Source organism: Gigantopelta aegis, chromosome 10, assembly GCF_016097555.1.
Source record: "Gigantopelta aegis isolate Gae_Host chromosome 10, Gae_host_genome, whole genome shotgun sequence".
NCBI classification, from domain to species: Eukaryota; Metazoa; Mollusca; class Gastropoda; order Neomphalida; family Peltospiridae; genus Gigantopelta; species Gigantopelta aegis.
This window is the reverse complement of record NC_054708.1, coordinates 15,953,187-15,976,579: the sequence shown is the minus strand read 5'-3', so window position 1 is coordinate 15,976,579 and position 23,393 is coordinate 15,953,187. Positions and strand designations below refer to the sequence as shown.

The window sequence follows — 23,393 nt, the reverse complement described above, 5'->3', positions numbered from 1 at the left end:
TCGCTTGAGGTCCTTGCATGGATCCATTCAGCTGATTGGGTTATTCTCTTTCCAACTAGTGCACCACAACTGGTCAAAGGCTGTGGTATGTGCTTTCCTGTCTGTGGGAAAGTGCATATAAAAGATCCCTAGCTGCATTAGGGAAAATGTAGCCGGTTTCCTCTGATAACAACGAGTCAGTAATACCAAATGTTTGATATCCAATAGCCGATGATTAATAAATCAGTGTGCTCTAGTGGTGTCATTAAACAAAAACCCCACACATTAGGTGTTCTTTACAAATTAAGTAATGAACTATCTACTACTGACAAAACTGAAAATTAAATAGCGGAGATTTGTAGGCCTCTTGTTGTCATATTTTGACAGCAGTCACATGCTTCAATCTGTCAATAACACTAGAGCTGCATTCATAATCTAGACTAACTATCTTTCTATAAGAAGATTGAAAATGTTTTTAATTTATGTTAGTAGTCAGTGTTTTCTTAAAAGAGGTCAGTGACCCCACGTTTAAGACGACATGGACCTAGATTTTAGAACCAGGATCATGTAAGCTGTTTACCAGAAAAATTAAAATTATGTCACCAGTCTTGTGGACCTAAATTTAAAAAACAATTAAGTGTGTCTGTAATGATGTCTTCTGGCTTTGTAGATAAACATGTTGATAAAGAACGTTATGTATGAGCAGTAAGTTGTAAAGACATATTTGAAAAAACCAACAAAAAAAACAACAACGTTTTGTCTGTTAATTTTTTAATGGAAGCAAACAGAATCTATCAAAATGCTTGGAAGTATATAAAATGATGTTTTTAGATTTTAGATCTGCTATGATCCATAGAGATTTTTTTATACAGATTGGTCTGGCATCCATCCGTCCATCTGTCTGTCCATCAACTTTTCTTTTGAAGTCTGTCTTGTATAGTTTTTATTGAATTGTTCTGAAACTTGGTGCAATGATCGTCCACAATCTAGTAGATGTTTTTAAAATTTAAATTTAAAATCTATCTTTTCCTAGGGTTTTGATAAGATAGTTCTGAAACTTGATAGTATGATTCTCTAGGGCAGTTTTTGAATTTGTGAATTGTATTAAATTTAAACATTTTAAATAGAAATTTAACATTGAAATTTTTTAAAGATTCTTAAACTTGACACGTTTAAAGGTAAGAACATGAATTATCTTCTACTGGCAAAATTAAAAATTAAATAGCGGAGATCTAATGGCTGATAGGTATCTTGTTTCTTTTAAGACTGAAAAATTGAAGTGTCTTGAAATAGACTATCAAGTGTCAGTGACGTACCAACAGAACCTTGGACAGCTTCATATTCAAGGATTACAACAGGATGTCCATAAAGCCTCTGATGATGTACAGAAAATTCTCAGAGAAGTTGATTGCTTTAAGCTGGAATGTCAGAAAGCTGAAATTCTTTCAAATCAAGTTCAGTGGTACTTTATTGATGTTGATGAAAAGGGACAAGAAACTCTAACAAAGTATGACAATGATGTGAATGGTACAATAGGGAAAGCGTATTATGATAAATTCCCTACAGTCACTCTGCAAGCTGGTGAGACTAAATACATCATTGATTTCAATGCCATGGAAGAGTATCCTGCTAATAATAGAATTTACTCTGTCAAAGTTGTCTACAATGATCTCATTAAAGGTAGGCTATTACACAATTCGTTTGCAATGATCTTAATAGAAGAGCAATTACAACACTTTCTGGATGGATCATGTCTTAAAAATGCATCCTATTAAAGTTAGTTAAATGTGTTCAGGGTTTTATCACCCAAGTTTCTAGACTCTGATAATCAGTATCATTCCCCATCATTCACAAAAGGCTATGTCGTTTTGTATTCCCAATTTTGGACGAAAATATTCTCAATCTTAATGTAGATATTTCATTTGTTTATTATTATATACAGATATATTTTGAAATTGATATGTAACACTTGACAAACACCCCTTCCCTCATCAATAACATTTCACAACGCAAAATAGATATATTAATTTGAATAAACCAGTACATGTATATGTATAGCATTACTCTTTTAAAATCTAACTTGGTTTAATAAGATGAAAATTCCCTCTTCTGTTTTGTAAAACAACACAAAAATTCCCAAAATCAAAGCCATGGATGTTATATAAGTCCAATTTTAAACCGTGGTGTTAATTTCAACGCATAAAATTAATAAATCCTTACCTTTTCAGTTTTTTTTTTTTTTTCATGCTAAAAATATGTATATGTTCATGCCAAAAGATAAACCATTTCTTTTCAACATCACCTGTTCTCTAACAAGTGCATATTCCCCTAGGGGTAGTAGTCTGGTTCGAACATCCCAACAGCCAACGGGATGGCCTAAAATTATTCAACTGTATGCTTCCCGTTGTTCATGTCACGTGACTGTAACTTCCTTCACTGTTACTATTCAGATGTTCTTTCCTTGTGCTGTGATTTAATCTGAGCCATCTATCGGTTTTTGTTGATTTTTTTTTCGAGTTTTATGTGGTGAATATCTTCCTACACATTGTTGCCACATTATTGTTACTTATTTTAGTGTAAATCACTTGCTTTCAAGTATTGTGTCCAAAATTATAAATTGTTGTTATGCCAGTCAACATTTAAAATGGTGACTATTGTTTACCAAAATTGTACATCTTAGGTGGAGTCTCCTTGCGGCCATTTCAAACGACACACCATTTGTTTGTTGATGCGTCACTGGAGGGTGTGTACTACCAAATCAAATCCCATTGATGACAATAGTAACATATGTGGCTGAAGACTCTGTCTTTGTTAATTTCACACTCGTGCATATTATGATCGCTGGAAATGAAGTTGCAGTATTTATACAAATTGTGGTTAAACATACACTGAATACAATTAGTATACAATAATCATGACATTTGTAGACTGAGGTGACATCTCAAAGGTTGGCTGGATTTTAAAAAGACCGTAAATTTCAATTCATTATCCTTTTAATCAAAAACAACTGACATAAATGAAATAGTAATAACTTGAAGTCAGCATTCTTAGGCTACGCATTTTACAAGCTGAAATCAAAAACAAGCATTTAAAACGACACAGAAATCAACATTTTGAGTTCAGGATAGCCTATTTACTAATACATGTATAAGTAAGTAGTATAATTGGGCTCACAGACTCTGCGAGTTTTGGCTATTTTTAGAATAAACATTTTGAAGATCCATCTAGCATTTGTTGACATATGTAGATAGACAGAAGGAAGTATGTTTTTGACAAATGCGAACAAATTGGTGTGAAATGTTCCGTTCTCTTTTAAGTTAAAAAACAAATATAAATCAAACCTTCAAATAGTAATTGATCCTTCCTCTTGCAAAAGTGTTTATTATTTCCTTCCAATTCACTTTCCGACTTTCCACTTGTCCCAGACCTGTTGTCTGCTATTTGTGTTTGTCAGCAGATCAGCCGAAAAGTTTTGTAACGACATGTTATGGCTTGTATGGAGGCACATAAAGGCAACATAATAATAACAAATCTGTAATTTCACACATTGCTGGTTGACTGAATCACTTAGAGAATGAGCGACAGCATCAACATATTTGTTACTTTAAACATATTATTTAAAAAATTTATAAACTGAACATAAACATAAATAATAAGGGGTACTGATAACAATATTTAAAAAAACAAAAAGCACTGAAAAGATGATAATTGGAAAGAACACAACTTACCTTCATGCATGACCCCTACAACTGGGGCCATGGTATGTACTATCCTGTCTGTGGGATGGCTCATATAAAAGATCCCTTGCTGCTAATTGAAAAGAGTAGCCCATGAAGTAGTGACACTCTCAGTACCTGTGTGGTCCTTAACCATATGTCTGACGCCATATAACCGTAAAAAAAAAAATGTATTGAGTGTGTCATTAAATAAAACATTTCCTTCCTTCCTTCCTTCCTTCCATCCATCCTTCCTTCCTACGTCACTCCATCAAAACTGGTACATGTTTCCTACTGGAAATTAATAACCTGGGTGGAAATTTTTTATTTCACTATATGCATGAAAGCATGAATGAATAACAAAACAGCAAAAACTATTGTTAGGTTAGACAAATGTTTTTATTCAGAATACCATTTTGTGATAAGCCACGCGGTAATAGGGCGTGCTATGCTAAATATTTTAAAATCAAAACAGTCTGATGACATTTAGGTAAGTATTATATACTTAGGAAAGTTTAATTTCATATACTAGATAAACAGGGTTTACCTTGTAAATTGCATAATTAGCCAATTTCTAATTTTTATACAAAGTGGCTACAACATTTAGTCTTTGGCTTATAAAATATTCCTTAAATAAACCACATTTTAATAATTATCAAGGAAATTCTCTACAAATCAGAAAAATGGCTAAACTAAAATTTGTTCCAGTGTCAGGGTGCAAATATGAAAAATATTTCACTAGCCCGCCGGACCATGCAGGACCTTATAAATTTTACTTGCCCGGCAGACTTTCTACTATTGTAAATTTAGCTGGTGATTAAAGATATGTAATATAGGGTACTCACGGTTTAAAACCATTCACACAGTCTCCATCCGGTCGTCGACTGGTCGCGAGTCACCACACTCTCCCCCATTTTATAGAAGAGGAGATCACTTCCCGAATTTCCGGGGAACATCGAACACTTCTTTAGCAGGGTACTGGCTCAGATTCACTCGGGCCAGGATTCGATGAACATCCATGAATAAACAGGTTCTTTGAAAACATCCAAGGTTCCCTATTGTTATATGTTAAAACTAACCCCCAAAAGAAACAGTCATGTCACACCTGTGAAAAAACACCGCCCATTCGGCGGCAGCATCCAGAAAAGCAGCCAAAGTTATCTCCATGTATATTATAGTTACGCATTAAAGCACAGTTAAAGTCACATCCAGGAATATTAGTAATTAAACACCAAGAGCTATTCCTTGAATAACACTCAAGAAGTTAAACACCCAAAAGTTAAAAAGTTAAATATTTCAAAAAGTCAAACAGCCAACCAACCTCCAACTCTGCCTTTTATGAAAACGTCAACCAAGGCAACTATCTTACACTATATTACACGAACCTACCAAAAAACTGGTCCATCATATTTTGCCCTATATGATGTTGGCCTCCTAATTAAATCCTTAATAAAAAAAAGAGTCGTAAACTAAATAACTATCCCTTAACTTAGTAATAGTTAATTGAAAATTAACTATTTGGGACCCTCTCCCCAAGGAACACAAGATCAAACAGGATTTTTCATGGCTGATACCTTCCCTCCCCCTCACAAAAGGATGGAAAAGGTCCGCATCAGCCAGGAAAAATACAATTTTATGTCCTGTTTTATCTTCCCAGTATTACGTACTTACCTGAGAAGAGACCCCTTAAAATTAAGGTCTTTTCCCAGTTACTCAAAATCCAACCCCCCTTCCTGGGACATCTTCTATTATTACTTACCCACAGGTCTCCATACCCAATTAACAGTTCCTCAAGTGGATGTTGAACACTAACCATTCACCTGAAAGACATTTAACTGGATAATATTGTTAGACCTGAAATAAAACATTAAGATTAGGCATATAATAATTTTTTTAAGTTTAACCCTAATTCTCTTGTTTACAAAACCATCATTAAAATTGTCCTACCAAATTAAATGATTAAAAACAATAATTAGATCAAGTACAGATCACATTACTAGAATGTGTAATTATGAATGATATGGAAGGGTGTTCTCAGCCACTGCCGGGATTGAACCCGTTCCATGCAAACCTGACCATAATTAAAAGAACAAAGCCGAATTACTGAAAAAGACAATTATAATGAAAGAACTGAACCAATCCTAAGAAACAACATGGAACAAACACCTTACTCACCACCACCTTCAACTATACTCACTGTGGTGAGTCTGCTCCACACACGGGACAGATATACAGGTTCATGTTCCTACTTTCTTCCGGTGTGACCTCCACACACACACCATGATACCATTCTTTGCATCGGTTACACTGGATCATGAACTCACTTGTATACGGCCCCAGACAAAAACAATAAGTCTTTTGACTTTTTGCCCCTGTCTTAGTCCTTGTTTGTCTCCCCTGTGTAGATGGTTCCTTTTTCTGGCCCAACAACTCTCCTTTTGCCCGATCCAACCATGGTGGTACTCTCCGATCATTGCACAATTTTAATCGGTCATGGTTGATCACTGACACCCCGTTTCGGAGCAGTACTTTGTACAGATACGGGGAAATGCATTCCCTTGTCATCCCAGGACCTTTTCATGGTGGGCTGAATTTTTTGTTTTCCCCTTTAAGAACAGCTGTGTCCAACACATACACATAGTCTCCTTTGGAATACTTGTGTTCTGCTGTTCTCAGGTCATAATCCCTTTTCATTCTTTTCTCATTCCCAGTCTGGACGTGGTAAGACGTGTTTGTTTCGCTTGTGCACACTGCACATGCTTTCGCAGCTTGACTTGGGGATCCTTCACTTCGCTTGTTTTTGTCAGAGAAGTGAAGTTTTCTACTGGGATATATGCGGCCATTGGAACTGATTGAACACTGGAACGCTTCTCGTTTTGACAGTCTGCACCACCAGATTGGATTCTTTTTTAGCGAGATTCCTTGCCTCCACGTCATTTCTCCATCTGACTATGTTGACTTGTTTTTTTCGTGACTCATATGACGGCCATTTTGCAGAACACCACGGTTGTTCACGTTTAGTCTCTACATATCCGAGCCTGTTCTAGCAGCAATGGAAGAGTGACTGCCCCACTCTAAGAAGAAATAGGAAACAGGGTCGGCCCCTACTACTCTTTTCTAGACTTTACTTTGTTTTATTGTGATACCATCTCATATCCTCCGGAGTCGGGCCCATCCGCACCTCTATACCAACCCATGATGACTGGACTATACCCTAGTCTGATTCTCTCTCTTGTTCAGATGGATCCGGGTTCTAAAGATCTGTATTTCAGCACAGCACTACACCTTCAACGTCTATTGACTGTCAATCTAAGGGTTTTCTTGACAGGATGCAACCCATCTCGTCCCTACAAGCTGTGCACCCTAACGGCCTTAACAAGGCCACTCAACGTGGACATGTAGATCGGACTTTAAACTTTTAGACCTTCGTTCAAAAGTTCATGTCGAAATTACTTTCTTTTTTTAAATATTATCAAATAATCCGATCCTCTCTTCTTTCTCTTATTTATTTTTGGACTGTTCTTCTAAAATACTCCAAATCCATACTCATCAACATGTGGCAGCTGCTCCCCGACAGGAGGCCTGAACATGAGATCTGCAGGTTGATTGACCTCTCTACCCAGCATAAGGTGATTAGGAGTGTAACCTGTATGGCGGTTTACCGCAGAGTGTATAGCTCCTGCCAACTGAGCCAGGTTATCATCCCACCGGGTTTGAGATTTGTCAATATAGCATCGAACAGCATCCATGAGTGTACGGTTGTACCATTCGACCTGTCCGTTGGCAGATGAACGGTAGGGCGTGGTTCAGGCCTTATGAATATGGAGCAATTTACACACACCTTGAAATAACTCTGACTCAAAATTTCTCTCCTGATCAGTAAATATTTCAAAACGGTATCCAAATCTCGAGAAAAACTCATTGATAGCTGCCCTTGCTGTCACCTCAGCTGTCTGGGATGACAAGGGTATGCACTCTATCCACTTTGTAAACTGGTTTACCATCATTAGTACATACTCATTACCTTTTTCAGTCTTGAGTAATGGCCCCAGGAAATCAAGATGCACCCTCTCCATAGGAGCCACAGCATGAAATTGTTTCATGGGACATCTCGCCTTCCTATTACCCTTCTTACAATGGTTGCACTATACACAGGTAAACACAAAGTTTTTTACAGCCCGTTACATACCATACCAGTAATACCGGGCATGCATCCTACCTTTGGTACATTCCATGCCCTGGTGTCACGATGCTGGAATGTCGTGATTTACCCTGAGCCACTCTCGCCATAAGGAATGGGGCACAACTAGCAGTTCTCTGTTCCCAGAATCATCCTCAATCTGTTTGTACAGGACCCCACGTTCATCTAAATGAAATGTGTCCCGGTTAATCCAATAGCACTTGGATTCACGGTCGCCAAGAAACAATTCTGCCTCACTGGGTACTACCTGAGTTTCCAACCATTGGATAACCTGTCTCAAACCACAATCCTCCCGCTGCTTTTCCTTCATCTGGTCAGCCGAGTACCCCACAAAGGAATTATCACCCGAACTGTCCTCAGTAGTATTTACTGACAGCACTTTGTTAGGGACCATGCCCACATCTATGTGTGTATACAATGGCCCCGTACTCTGTGGCTGGGGGTCAAACTCAATATCTCCAGTGAGAAACTCTGCACCACTGATGCACTCTCATTCACAGCGGAAACCACCTGCCATACCAGTGGCAGTTAATCCACCCGCCATACCAGTGGCGGTTAATCCACCCTGGTAGCTAAAGGCACTGCATTGTCCACATTGTCAAAAAACTAGCCCCAATTGTCATTGGCTCATACACTATACTTGCAGCCCCCACAAGGTAATTCTTTTAGCCTTAAATTCTGGGCACGGTTGTGATACCAGCAGTCTTGACAAGACATCGGCGTCCATGTGCTGCTTACCAGGTCGGTGTTGAATCTGCATATTATATTGACCCAGTTCCTCTAACCATCGGGGTAATTGACCTTGCGGTTGCTTAAAGTTTAACAACCAGGTTAAACTGTTGTGGTCAGTTCTTACAAAGAACCTCCTACCCAGCAGATAGTGGTGGAACTGACGGGTAAACTTTACCACCGCCAACAGTTCTTTCCGGGTAGTACAGTATTTTTTTCTGTTCCGAGGTTAGCCTACAGCTGGCATAAGTAACCATTCTCTCAGTGCCGTTCTGCAGCTGAGACAACTCTGCCCCTATTGCCTTGTCCAATGCATCCGTATCAAGAATGAATGGGTCGTCTGTGTTGGGCAACGTTAGCACCGTAGTGGACACTAGTGCCTCTTTTAGCTTAACCCAAGCAGCCTCCTGGGTAGGTCCCCACATAAATGCTTTTTTACCCGTGATCTCGTACAAGGGGACTGCAATTTCAGCAAAGTTAGCTATGAAATTGCGATGATAATTGACAAAGCCCAAAAAACTTTCTACCTCCCTTGTACACCGGGGAATGGGTCACTCCCAAACACTGTCGACATATCCAGTACCCATCTCTACCCCGTTGGGACCTATCACTCTACCCAGAAATTCCACCTTTGTTTGAAACAATTTACACTTTTGGGGTTTGAACTTCAGACCATATTCACAAAATCTGTCAAAGACTGACCGCATATTAGTCAAATGATCCCCCTGGTCCTTACCCATGACCAAAATATCATCCAAGAATGCCATTGCCACATTCCACGTTAACCCTTGCAAAACCAAGTTCATGGCTCGGGCAAACGTCACTGGGATGTTACACAGCCCAAAGCCCATGCGTACAAACTCAAAAGGTCCATACTTTGTTACAAAAGCTGGGTTTTTCCGGTCCTCTGCTTTAACACCAATCTGGTAATATGCTGAATTAGCATCCATTTTAGAAAACCAGATATTTCCAGACAAGGTGTCTAAACACTCATCTATCAGTGGTAACGGGTACACGTCTTTGAAAGTGACCTCATTCAACTTTCGATAATCAATGCACCACCGCACCCCTCCATCCCATTTACGGATCAGTATGGGAGCAGAAGCCCATTCAGAAAGAAAGAAATGTTTTATTTAATGACGCATTCAACACATTTTATTTACGGTTATATGGCGTCAGACATATGGTTAAGCACCACACAGATTTTGAGAGGAAACCCGCTATCGCCACTACATGGGATACTCTTCCGATTAGCAGCAAGGGATCTTTTATTTGCGCTTCCCACAGGCAGGATAGCACAAACCATGGCCTTTGTTGAACCAGTTATGGATCACTGGTCAGTGCAAGTGGTTTACACCTACCCATTGAGCCTTGCGGAGCACTCACTCAGGGTTTGGAGTCGGTATCTGGATTAAAAATCCCATGCCTCGACTAGGATCCGAACCCAGTACCTACCAGCCTGTAGACCGATGGCCTACCACGACGCCACCGAGGCCGGTTAAGCCCATTCAGATGCAGATGGCTGAATTATTCCTGCATCTAACGTTTTCTGCAAATGAGCTTCTTCCTCATTTACAAAACATTGGGGTGTTCGCCTCATTCTTTCCTTGATAGGCCGGGCATTACCAGTATCTATCTCGTGCTCTACTGTGGTAAATGAGCTAAAGTCAAAATCACTCTGTGCAAACACATCCTGGTACTCAACTAGTAAAGTGGCCAAATTTTCCGCCTGTTCAGAGTTCAACTCTTTACAGGAGTTGTCGTACATTTCCTTCAAAAATTCAGGTACAACTTGTTTTTCACGCTGAGTTTTTTTCAGCCTTTTTACTGTAACAGTGGCAATTTGTGATTTTTCCACAGGTGCTGCTTCCATAGCATGCTCCACAACCTGCTGTGCCTGGAATGTTACTGGTCTATCACCCAAATTCACCAGACACACCCCAGCCTTGTCGCCTGCTGCATGGAACGTATATGGCATCATTGTTAATGTCGACACACATTCCGTGCTCAGCTTCACCACAAATGCGGGCATACTTCGGCTCACACTACAGTCGAAATGTTTCGCCGAATTTGGTGGTATCACCACCTTTTCTAGCACCTTAACCTTCGCCACCACTGGCGACTGACCAACCAATCCAAAAATCATAGAAATGGGTTTTCACCCAACAGTTAGTGCACTTGCCTGTAAATCCAACTTTACATTACAGGCTCTCAAAAAGTCTAAGCCCAACAACATATCATCCTCGATTGGGGATACATACATTTTGGACTGAAAGTGGGTATCTCCCAGTGTCAATGTCACGGGACCAACAACAATTCTTTCCATTTTCATTTCCCTGCCTGCGGTATTCAGGGTTACAGTCCGAATAATCTTAGGCTTAGTCGTCATGCTATCATAGATTCGGTCAGCAATAATGTTAACCTCAGCCCCGGTGTCTACTGTGGCAGTTACAGCGCACCCATTTACAATGACAGGTACAGAGAACATAGGCCCAGCGCTTACAGGTTTAAGTCTGATAACTGGCATTGCCTCCCCTTTCTCTGTCCCCACAGCCTCCCCCATTATCTGCCCTTCCATTGGACAAATTCCCAGAGACTCTCCCCTCCCTGAGTCAAGAGGTACCTATACCTTCCTTTCTTCTACTACCAATTTGTTCATATCCGGAACATCACCCACCCCTGGGCTGTCCCTGCTAGTAATCACTACATTTGAAACATCACTGCTCTCTGAGCAATCTCTAATAGTTTCACTCACTGTATTATTACCAGCTATTCCGGTGCTAGGAACAGCCCCCTTATTTGGGGCGGTCCCTAAAATCGTCAACTACTCCCCCAGAAGGTGCCTTTACCCGCTGGTTCACTACCTTGACCACCACTGTCGAAAATTACCCCTCTTTTTCAGCCACCATTCCCGTCGCCTTAACTGCCACGTCCATGGTTCCCGCAGCCACCCCCTTTTTAGGTGCTACCATCACTACATCAACAGTCCCTACAACTACATCCTCCTCCTGGTTACCCCCCACCGTAACCCTATCTCGGCTATTCTCCAAGGTCATCCCATCTTCGACAGTTTGATCTACACGTGACCCTCTCGATGCTAACCCTTCCTTTTCAGGTGAGGTGGTCCTTTTCAGCCACCTCACCTGTTATCCCCACTGTCACGCCCACATTTTCTGCAGCCACCCCCATTCCAGGTGCTGCCCCTGCTACGTCGACAGTTTTTTGTAACCAACTCTGCAGAGACCATACCCATCTCCTGGTCACTACCTGTAACCCTATCCTGGCTTTTCTCCCCCAAGGCTACATCGACTTTAGTGTTTTGACCCTTAACCCCTTCCCCAGGGCTCTGGTCTTCTGGCATGATAATGATACACTGATCTTTCTGTACAGTTGGATTCTGGGCGGATGCCGACCACTGGCGTGTACATACCTCACCCCCCCCCCCCCCCAACTTACAGATTTCTTCCCTACAGAACTGCCAGCCACCCTCTTGGTGCCGACAGCCCTGCACCCGGTACCCGACGGTACCATACCTGCTAGAGGTACTTCCTACTCCCTTGGACTGGGTTAAGGCCTACTGACCCAGCCCCTTCCCATTTAACGACTTAGTCCCTCTCCACTGTGGACACTCCCTTCGAAAGTGTCCCACCTCATTGCAAAGGTAACACCTAGGAGGCACTCTTTCCTTCCCTGTGGTGAAGGAGACCCCTCCCTTCTACCCACTGAGGGTGACCTCTCCCTAGGTTGGAACTGCCCCCTAGTGTTATTACCCCAATGGGACCTGTCACCCCCTGGGCTACTTGCTCTCCGCCCCTTTAACTCGGCTACTTCGATCAGCAGGTGCTCCACCAATTTTTCCAGTTACTCTATAGCCGAGTGGGGGACAGTAGACGTCTCCCGCCCAAGGGTACCCGTGTTTTTACCGACACTCGTCTGAGCCACACGCTGCCCGCCGATGGACAGTTCATCCACTCTATTGGGCAAAAAATCCAACATGTTCCTTAAATTATCTTCCTCTAATGGGCTACCACCCACCTCAATGCACGACACATGCTGGGCAGAACAAGCATTCAGTGCTGCATTGGTGCACTGCCACCTCAACGAAGTGTCCATAGCCTCATCTAGATTCCGGGGGTTTGCATTACACAAATGATGTGCCGCTGCAACATCATTACATCCCTGACAAAATCATCGGGCAGTTCCTGAAATGCTCTATTTGCCAGAACTACCACCCGGTCTGCCCAGTCTCTTATATCTTCCCCAAGTCGTGCTCCACTTTCTTATTGAAAGAAAACACCTTTCCCTCTGGCACACCCCCCCCCCCCTTACTGGGAACCTCTCTTCTGGGTGAAAATGGAATCCACCCCTTTCTATGTCACCCCCTCCTTGGCGATACGGGAGACGACCCTGTGGGTAAATGATAGTACCACCCCTTTGGGAGTTAAATCCCTCTGGATAAGACATGGGACTGTCCCTGCTCTGGATACCCCCCTCTGGGTATGGAATTGAACCACCCCTTTGTGGGTAACCACCCTCTGAGGGCGGACCAAAATTACCCCCGTTCGGGTTATCCCCCTCTTGGTAAGAAGCAAGATTGCCCGTGGTCGGGTCACCCCCCCTCTGGGTGTGAAATAGTACCACCCCATGATGGGTAACCACCCTCTGGGTAAGAATCAAGACCACCCCTATTTGGGTTAACCCCCTCTGGGTGTGAAATGATACCCCCCCTTTTCTGGTAACCCCCCTCTGGGCAAGAATCTAGATCACCCCTAGTCGATTTACCCTTTTTTGGGCTTGAAAAAGTACCACCCCTATTCGGGTAACCACCCTCTGGGTGTGAAATGATACCCCCCATTTTCTGGTAACCCCCCTCTGGGCAAGAATCTAGATCGCCCCTAGTCGAGTTACCCTTTTTTGGGCTTGAAAAAGTACCACCCCTATTCGGGTAACCACCCTAAGGGTACTGATCAAGATCGCCCCTGGTTGGGTTACTCCCCTCTGGACGTGGGGTAGAACCACCCCTTAATGGTGTCCCCCCTTCAACAGTACCGGACATGTTGCTTCCCACGCGGTGATACATAGAGCTGCAGTCGACGTACCCAGAGCTTGGCGGGGTGAGCAATGAAATATTTTGCGGGCTAATCACCCCATCATAAAAATACATACCGGGAAGTGATTTTATAACAACCACGTTCCCAGGCAAACGCAAGGAAAAACACAAAGTATTTCGGAGTATCAAAAAAGTATCTTTATTTCCCCAAATTCAAACAATTAATTTTGAACCGTACCAAAAAATAAAAATTACCACATTACCAGTCCGAAATACGACAAAGTCAAAAATATAAAAGGGACAACGATGAGTACCAATCACTAATCAGTAAAGAATAACTCCGAGTACCCCGCAGGGAAATTAAATAAAATTTCTCTAAAAGTGATCAAAATTTTATAAAAATCCAATATGGTGGCCAATTAGAAATTTAATAAACTTAAAATTTGTATAAAAAAAATTAGAGGCCCATATACAGAATTTTTTTTATTTAATTTTTTTTTTTTTTTTTTATAATTTTTTTTTTTTTTACAACCTATCAGATTCAAACACGGCTGCTCGCAGCACCATTATTGTAAATTTAGCCAGTGATTAAAGATATGTAATTTTGGGTACTCACAGTTTAATAACTGTGAATGTAGCGTTTGTCCCTTTTGAAGGTTGGTCGCAAGAGAGCGGGAATCGTCTGCTGAGTCCCGGCGCCCACTTGACGTTCCTCGTCCAACCGATGGGCTCCTTATATATATATACAGGGCTTACCCTGGATCAAAAATACCTGTAGCCAAAATATTAGCCAAATGGAATTTTTATTAGACATATTGAAAATGCTTTAGCCAAATTTGTTTTACGCAGTACTGTATAGAGTATTTATATATGAATACGGAAATGTATCTTTTTCAGCTAATTGTGTACAAACTGGAATAAATAGGAATAACAAAACCTCAATGGGGGTAGGGGCAGTTAATATATTACTTCAATTTTTCAGCGGGAGTGAGGTGTGGTGGGGATGGGGTTATGCATTATCTTCAGAGTTTGAAGCCAGTACCCCATACACCCACCCCCACTTCTAAGGCCTATGACATTAAATTAACAAACATACAGAAATATGGGGGTGGGTGGATGTTTATTATTTCTTTAACTAGCAATCTTTATGTTAATTTGAATCTTTTTTTTTTTTTTTAAGTGACCCCTCAATTCTCCACCCCAAACAATTTCATAATTTGTGCCATGTTGTTGCTGTTGATTTCAGCGTCGTGTTAAATGCTTATTGTGATTTCTGCTTGCAAAATACCTCGGCTAAGAATGCCGACTTCACAGTATACTCCATTTATTTAAAAACAAAAAAAACAAAACGTTAATAAAATTAAAATTTACGGTCTTTTTAAAATCCAGCTAACTTATTAAATGTCACCTCACAGTCTAAAAAATTTATAGCTAAAATTATCTAACAAATATGATTATTGTAAACTACTTTTATTCAGTGTACATTTAACTGCAATTTGTATAAATACTGCATGTTCATTTCCCGCGATCGTGATCTGCATGTGTGCTCTCGACCATGGGTACGAAATTAACAAAGACAAAGGAATAAACAAAAACTGCAATTAGGTATTCATTGATGCGAACAACTATTGTTTTTCTACAAATTTACATCAAGATTTACTTTTGCGTAATCATATTGTTTATGGTCCGCAACGATGTCTCTTGACACGCGGGTGTCGGCTGACTCTGAAGCGTGACGTATAGTCGCACCGAGAGCTGTCCTCAGTTCAGCCAACGAACGTTCTTCCTAACGTTCGCAAACTATTTGATTGGTGTTCGTCATGTCCATTTGGTTTAACATGAAGTGCACAAACCAGTCTAGAGAACGTTTTGTTTTCGCTCGGTCTGGCTGAACTCGGCCCTTGAGATAGCCTACATGTCTTTCGGCCCTGAACTGGCATGTGTATTAAAATTGACATGCATTGTCGGGCTGTTTTTATTACTTTGGTTCAAAGATTTTACAAAGTAAAAATAACAAGTTACAGATCTTCCAGACATTGCTGTCATACATGTTGAATGCATGCCGTTAAAATTAATAACCGTGATTATTAAAATAAGCATACATTATAAGGCCTACGCTGAATTCTGCATGACACCATTTCTTGTTACCGGTCGTGAGATCGCTATTACGCTAATTGAATATTTCGTATTATTATTATGTTTGAGGTGTCGGATAGATTATGTAACCGTTTGTTCACATCAGAAGACAGAAAATGGCTTAGCCAAACTTTTAGCCACTTGCAAATTTTATTAGCCATTTTTTGTAAAAATTAGCCAATGGCTAATTTGGCTACCGACAGCACGAGCCCTGATATATATATATATATATATACACACGTATAATCAGGGGTGGGGGGGAAATAAAATTGTCAATCGGTCCCTCGTGATGTCATCACTACGGGGGGGAGGGGGGGTAGAGGGAGAAAAAAAGAGAAAGGAATAAAAATAAAAATTATTTATAAGTCGATATTTGCCAATATGTTTTTTTTTTTTTTAAATCATAGTGGTGTTTGTATATTTTTATCTTGAATCATGAACGTGAAACGATAAACATCAAAAGATAAAAGAAGAAAAAAGTTTGATCACATGACATTGACCAGCGAAAAAAACACCCAAACTGTATATATAATTATATTTTACGTAATGGAATAAATAATATACAAAAAAAAGAAAGAATAAAAGTTATGAATTTTAACTCCCATATATGTATAAAAAGTACCAGTATTCAGTACTGTGTCCTGAAAATTGTTTTTTGTTTTGAGATATTTTATTGATCAAAAGAGAATCAAAAGGATTGCACAACAGGCAGAGCCTATATAAGTGCTCTCCTAAACAAGATGGACATCAGACAATATTCATAATCCTATATATAAAACATAATAACAATGTCCATTGGCATAAAATATTTAACATAATTAATATTTTTTAATATATAGTAATAAAAGGTAGAGAGTAGATAAAATAGAAATGGGATAGCCAAGAAAAAATATAATAGTAATGATCCTATTGTTGGAGCTAACCTTATATGGGGCAGTAAAATCGGAATAATAAGTTAGTTCAACTTGAATCTCTTACTTTCAGCTATATATTTATGTGCTGCTTTAAAAATTAAATTGTTTTCTTCAATTGGTAGGTTTATCGACCCGGATAGTAGTAGATCAATGTCTAAGATATCAAGGTAATTCCATAACAATGCAAATAAATCATATCTTTGTCTGATGAACAGGGGGCAGACATAAAAATTATGAAAATTATCTTCACAGTTATCTCCACATGCACAGCTTGGGCTGAAAGAAAGATGGCTTAAAAATAAATGATAGTTTAAGTTGCTAGCATAGTTACGAAGCTGACAATGAATAATGTTACATTTACAATTTCCACAAAGAAAGAGAGTAGATGAAGGATTGGGATTTCCCTTTTTATTAATTTTTTATAGGTACGCAGACATGGTTCATTTTGAGTTAAACTGTCAAGATCATTCCATAACTCCAAAGTATTAGGAATAAAGCTGTTTTTATATGAATTAGTATGGCATATTGGTGGAGTGAATGGACGTTGATTTCTGAGTGTAAAACGATTAGTGGGATTAACATATGGCAAGATTTTATCCAGTAGATATTGAGGTGTTTCGCCTTTTGTATTGGATTCTTCAGCTGTACAATTATCTCAAATTATATTACCATATTCTAAGATTGGTCTTATAAATGCAACATACAATTTAGTTAGGGAATTTCTATTTAATTTATATTTTAACATACGTAGAATGTTAAGTCGTTTACAAGCTTTAGTATATATGTCATTAATATAATCTGTCCATCTACCATTGGAGTTTAAAGTAAACCCTAGATGTTTTTGAGGTTACATTATGAAGAGGAATTCCATTAAGATATAGCTTAGAAATATCAATATGTACTTTTCTCGTGAATAACTTTGATTTGGTTTTAGTTATACTAAATTCAACTCCCCAGCTAGTTGACCACTCATGTATAGATTCTAAGTCTTCATTTAGTGTTTCGGCTGTAGAAGTATGGTCATTGACAATGCAATAAAGAGAGGTGTCATCAGCAAATTATTTTATTTTATTAGATACATTGTCTACTAGATCATTTATGAATATTAAGAAAAGATATGGCCCAAGTATATATACCTGTGGTACTCCAGCATTGATATTCCTCCAATTTGAGAAGTAACCATCAAGTTTTACTCTTTGTTTCCTTTCGGACAAATAACTGCTGAACCAATTAAGAAGATTATCACAGATACCATATTTCATTAGTTTAAGAATTAAACCTTTATGACATGCATGTACCCTATGAAAGGCTTTAGTAATATCACAGAATACAATTAAATCTTATGTCCTTGCCATTATCTAGGTTTTTCATTATAATAACATATAACAGCTCAATATCTTTAAAATAAATAAAGTTATTAGCATCCCAAAATAGCCCGAAACCACTTGACATAGTCACGAGTGCCAAAAATGGGACGACAGGCCCTACATTTTATCAACCATAATTTCAAAACTAATAAGAATTTGGTCCCAAAATTTTGCATGCGTCCATCATTTATATGGATGTACAAATGAGTGAAATTTTATCAAAATCAGAGATAGTCACCCGGGGAGCTCTGGTTGAGTTGGCACGGAATTACCCAGTTAGTATAATTCTAACTGATATTTAGTATAATTCTAACTAATAGTTTAATTGAAAGTAGATTGGTTGGTGCAAACCTATTTTAACCAATGATTGATGATAAAATTTCAACTGATTTCCAACACTAGTTAACAAAATTTAGTCAAATGAAATGTGTAAATTTTAAAATCCACCATTTGTATTTTCTCTTCTTATATTTTTCAGTTATTGATCAAATTCTTGATTACGGTAAAGGTCACAAGCTTGAGGGTGCCGAACTGAATGTTTCCATTTACCACGAATGCCTTGGTGTGGGAGGGAAAGTGTGCGACCCGATCTGGTTTAAAATGCCAGATTCATTGCAAGTTAAAAATCTTGATAAACACAAGATAAAATTTATTAGAGAGTCCAATTCATCAAGGGAATGCCTTTTAAAAGAGTTGAAACATTGCCATTCTGAGTTAACCTGGGTGACTGGTGATGATTCTGCAGTTGAACTTAAGTGTTCTCTTACAACAGAGGTGCTAGATGCTCGTCGCCTGTCTCGCACCTGGAAAACTGATGCTGAAACTGCATTGAAGGAATTTTTAAGTCTGTTAGAAGTGAAGAAAATCAAAGTTCTCAATGACATTTGGGATGAGGTTGAAAAAGGAATAGATGCTAAGCATACAGAGGGAGCAAGCATGTTCCTTTACAAGGATCAGTCATCAATAGTTGTGGTAGGATATGCTAAATTTGGTAAAAAGATGGCTGAAGAAGTGAATTCATTGGTGAAGAAAGTGGAAGATGACTTTAAAAGGAAAAAACAGACAGTATCCGAGACTATCAACAAAGTAAAATTAATTCAACTGCGTCTGCTTCTTACCAGTGGTTTTCCAAAAGATATGATGAACAAGTTTCCTGGGTTGAATGTAAATATCAAGATACCAAAAGTTGAAATATCATTTCAAGGAATTGTTGGAGATGTTAAAAAAGCACAAGTTCAAATGTATGAGTCACTTCAAAACACCACCTATTCCAAAGTACAGAATTTTTCTCATGGTCAATTACAGTTAGCTGATAAGAAGAGTGTTCGAGATCACATTGTGAAGAAAATGAAAAGTAAGAGCCTGGTAGGCGTTTGGGAGATCACTCCGACAGAGGTGACAATACTAGCATTCAGTGACAGTGATGCTGTTGGAGTGGCTCAGATGATTAAGAAGTCTGTTATTCAGAACATACACCCACTTGTTCCTGAAGCTATTATTCTGTTGTCATCAGATGGATGGTTTAAACTTACAACTGAACTATCAAAGAGGTATGGAGAGATGATAAAAATCATCCCAGAACCTGACAACAGCCAGGTTGTCATTATTGCCACAGATGACATCATTGCTGCTGCAGCAGAGGATGTCATTAATTTTTTTTCAGAAAATACCATCTTTGAGCAAACCGTCAAATTTCCAGCAGGCATCCAGCGTTTTTTGCAAAATCATTGTGATAACGACATCAGTAAAATAGCATCCTATCTGAAAAGTATGCAAGTACAAATCAGTTACTCTCGTATGAGTAAGGAATTTACCATCAAGGCTACAAAATATGGCGTGGACTCATCGATAAAAGCTTTACAAGATTTAGCCAATAAGGTGGATCAGAAAAGGTTTGTACACAAAAGACCTGGCATTCGTAAACTATTACTGTCGCAAAAAGGCACTCAGTTCGTCGCTACCTTGGGGTCCAGTAATAAGTGCATTATTGAAAAAACCTTTGACAGCAGTGAAAGAATGACTGTAGGCAGCCAGCATGTGATGGAGAGTACTGCCGCTGCAGTTGCAGGTGTAAATGTTGTAGCTAAATGCAGTATGCCAGGACAACGACAGCTCTGTTTTGTTGCAGGAGATATAACTCGGATGAAAGTTGACGTCATTGTAAATGAAGCTAATGAGAGGCTGAATCACATTGGTGGTTTGGCCAGGGCCATTGTTGACAAAGGTAAGATTGCATGTGCATCAGATTCAGTCAGTTAAGTCTAACACAAATTGCATGTCAGTCTACATGTGATGGTATTCTCATTTTGTTCTTATTAGTGTACATTTGGTTTAAGTAAGGTTAAAGCTTAGTTAAAGTTTCTCTGATTGCTCCTAACTCTTGACGGCTTCATAATTAAATGAGTGTTCATCAAGGGATTGTTTTTCATCTCAACATCCTAATGCCAAATGATATCTGTGACCCCCATGGTGAGGTCAAGGTTATTAAGAACTTGGTTAAAAATATATAAACACTTTAATTTTTGAGACGAGCTGAAATGAAAATGGAAATATTTATTTTAGGAGCACTCTGATTATTAAAAATGAAAAATAAACATAACCTTCTAAAATACTGTGCTTAAAAGCTAGTGGTCATGTTTTAACATCACTGTTTAATCATAAGAAGTGTTTTGATTCAACATATCTCTTGTACTTTTCTAAACATTCAAGATTCAAGTCCTCACAAAAATCAAAAGTCTTTTAGCCATAACACTGGCTCATAACACTAGTTACTAATTGCAGCAACTAGATTTTCCTGCCTCAAGTGATACCCAAGTGATAGTACCACCTCAGATAGGCTCTGTTAATGTTATACAGAAAAAAAGGCAAATGAAGACCAATTGAATATTCGTTTGCCAATTGTTTACTCAAAGGAAATTATGTTAGGAAAATGTTTTAAATTGTTGTCTTCATTGCTGAAGAGATGAACAATGTTAAAGAAGTCAATAGATCAATATGAACATTTTTAAATGGTCGTAGTTAGAGAGCAACAATTGGAATTTTGTTAGAGCTGGGCTGTATAACATATATACTGTTTGGTATCGGTATCATGTCGGTACCGATTTACCGTACTGAGCAAATTTCAAAATACAGAAATCTTGGTATTGAAAAATGTTATCTGCCATTTAGTAAACCACTAACAATATATCTGACGAACGCAAAAAGAAGAGAGATGATGGCCTTGTATATGGAATTAATTTTATTTAGATGAAATTAGCGGATAAGACTTAATTCGGACATGCATTTTAAGCCGAGTATACCGAAAATACCACTCAATGTGGGTATCGATACAATACCGATACCTATACCCATAGCAAGTGGTATTTTCGGTATACTCAGCTTTAAATGTTGATACCGAATACCGTACTGATACTGAAGTAAATCACCCCTAAAAATACTGATACTGATACCGAACCAAAAATTTCAATACCGTCCAGCTCAAATGATTGTTACACCCATTTAACTGTCAGAATAGACCAAATGTTGAAGAATTAAATGTACTGGAGAATCAAGCATCAAAATAAGTTGAGAGCAATCATTCAAGTTACCACAAGTCAAAAACAGTCACCATAAAATCTTATTAACCTAAAACTACACCACCTACATTTTACATTACATTATCATTACATTGAGAACAGTGGTATGAATGAATAGCAAAGTATTTGTGTGTCTGTGGTGTTTTATAGTAATAATGGAAATATAAATGTGTGGTAACCTATAGGCTATATCAGATCTGTGTTTTGTGGTAACCTGTACATAGGTTAGCAAACACATTGCATATTTTGATGCCTTCATGACATTGTTTTCTATTTTACTTCTGGGGGTTTTCCCAGGTGAAAATAATTTGCAAGAATAATGCAGAATGCATCACAGTGTCTTAATTTCTTTTTACTTGGGGAAATTTTAGGGTTGACAAGTATCGGTACTGGATTTAAAATTTAAAAAACAAAATTGTAACCCACTTTCATCTCTGTTACTATGCTTCTTTACAACTGGAAAAAACTGGTCTACTTACCTTCACCCCTCGATCTGTCAAAATAGTTCTGAGTTCCATATTGAGCAGACACAACTGACATTGTTTTCCGGGATTTTGATTCACAATTTGACCCAAAATATAAATTTTAAAAGATGAAAGGAAAAAATCCAGGTACTGTTTGTCAAATATAACATAAAAAGTATCTTATATTTATCGTGTGTAAAGCCAAAATAATAGTGTGGAAAATGTCTATCGTTGACCTTAGTAAGTCGCTGTTTAATTAGTCCTGTTTTGATCTAAGTAGATCTACTTGAGACATATAGGCAGAGAAACAGTTGGAAATCTTTATTTTATATTTCAAAAACTTAGTTCATGTCAGTCATAATTTGCTTTCATATCCTGTATTAAATTTTGTGTTCTACAGGTGGCGATTCTATTCAGAGGGAATGTAACAACTATGTTTCCAGGCATGGACGTGTACCAGTTGGTGCAGTGGCCATCTCACAGCCAGGCAATCTACCCTGTAAGTTGATAGTCCATGCGGTGGGTCCTGTATGGTCCGGAGGAAGAAAAGGTGAAGAGGACTTGTTGAGTGACGCTATTATTAACAGTCTCCAAGAAACAGATAAGAAGAACTTTACATCTATAGCCATCCCTGCCCTGAGCTGTGGCATATATCACTATCCAGTACCTGAAGCCACAAATGAAATTGTTCAAGCTATCAAAGAATATTTTAAAGACTTTCCAGCCAGCAGTGTGCGTGTGATTTACCTGACAGACATGAGTATAAACACAGTCAACTTTTTCATAGCAGCAGGAAAGCAGGTGTTTGGAAATCACAATATGCATATGGAAGATAAAAGCTCTTTGACCTCGTATGGTGGGACCTTTGGAGGCTCATATGTAAAGCCAGCTACGGCACCAAAACGTTAGTATTACATACACAGTTATATATTATATATTACATACAATGTACATATATTTAAGATTGAGAAATGCATGTACAGTCAAAACTGTCTTAAGTGGTCACACAAGGGAGTAAAGAAAAGTGACTGCTTAATTAAGACAGGTGGCCACTGATTACAGGTTGCTACATATACAGTCTTTAAAACATTTGTTGTTTGTTTCTTCTCTCTTTTTTGCTGTCTGTACTGCTAATCAATGGTTGTGTGCTTTAAAGTTGACTATAAATCCACTTTTAACATGTCGCCTCCTTCAGAAATAAGGTAATTGGAATGTATTAATTTAACCGTTCTCAATAACTTAGTTGTTTTTTTCTCTATTTA

General features: G+C 38.8%; 1 protein-coding gene across 1 annotated transcript in view; it reads left to right on the top strand.

Annotated features, from left to right (window-relative positions):
* The window catches only part of LOC121383495, a 41,880-nt gene extending 18,840 nt beyond the window's left edge, over nt 1–23,040 (top strand). The window contains exons 10-13 of the mRNA XM_041513567.1: nt 1,245–1,659; nt 10,486–10,701; nt 18,571–20,316; nt 22,532–23,040. Coding sequence (XP_041369501.1) covers nt 1,245–1,659; nt 10,486–10,701; nt 18,571–20,316; nt 22,532–23,040 — 2,886 coding nt within the window. The remainder of the gene's footprint in view (nt 1–1,244; nt 1,660–10,485; nt 10,702–18,570; nt 20,317–22,531) is intronic.
* The last annotated feature ends 353 nt before the right edge of the window (nt 23,041–23,393 follow it).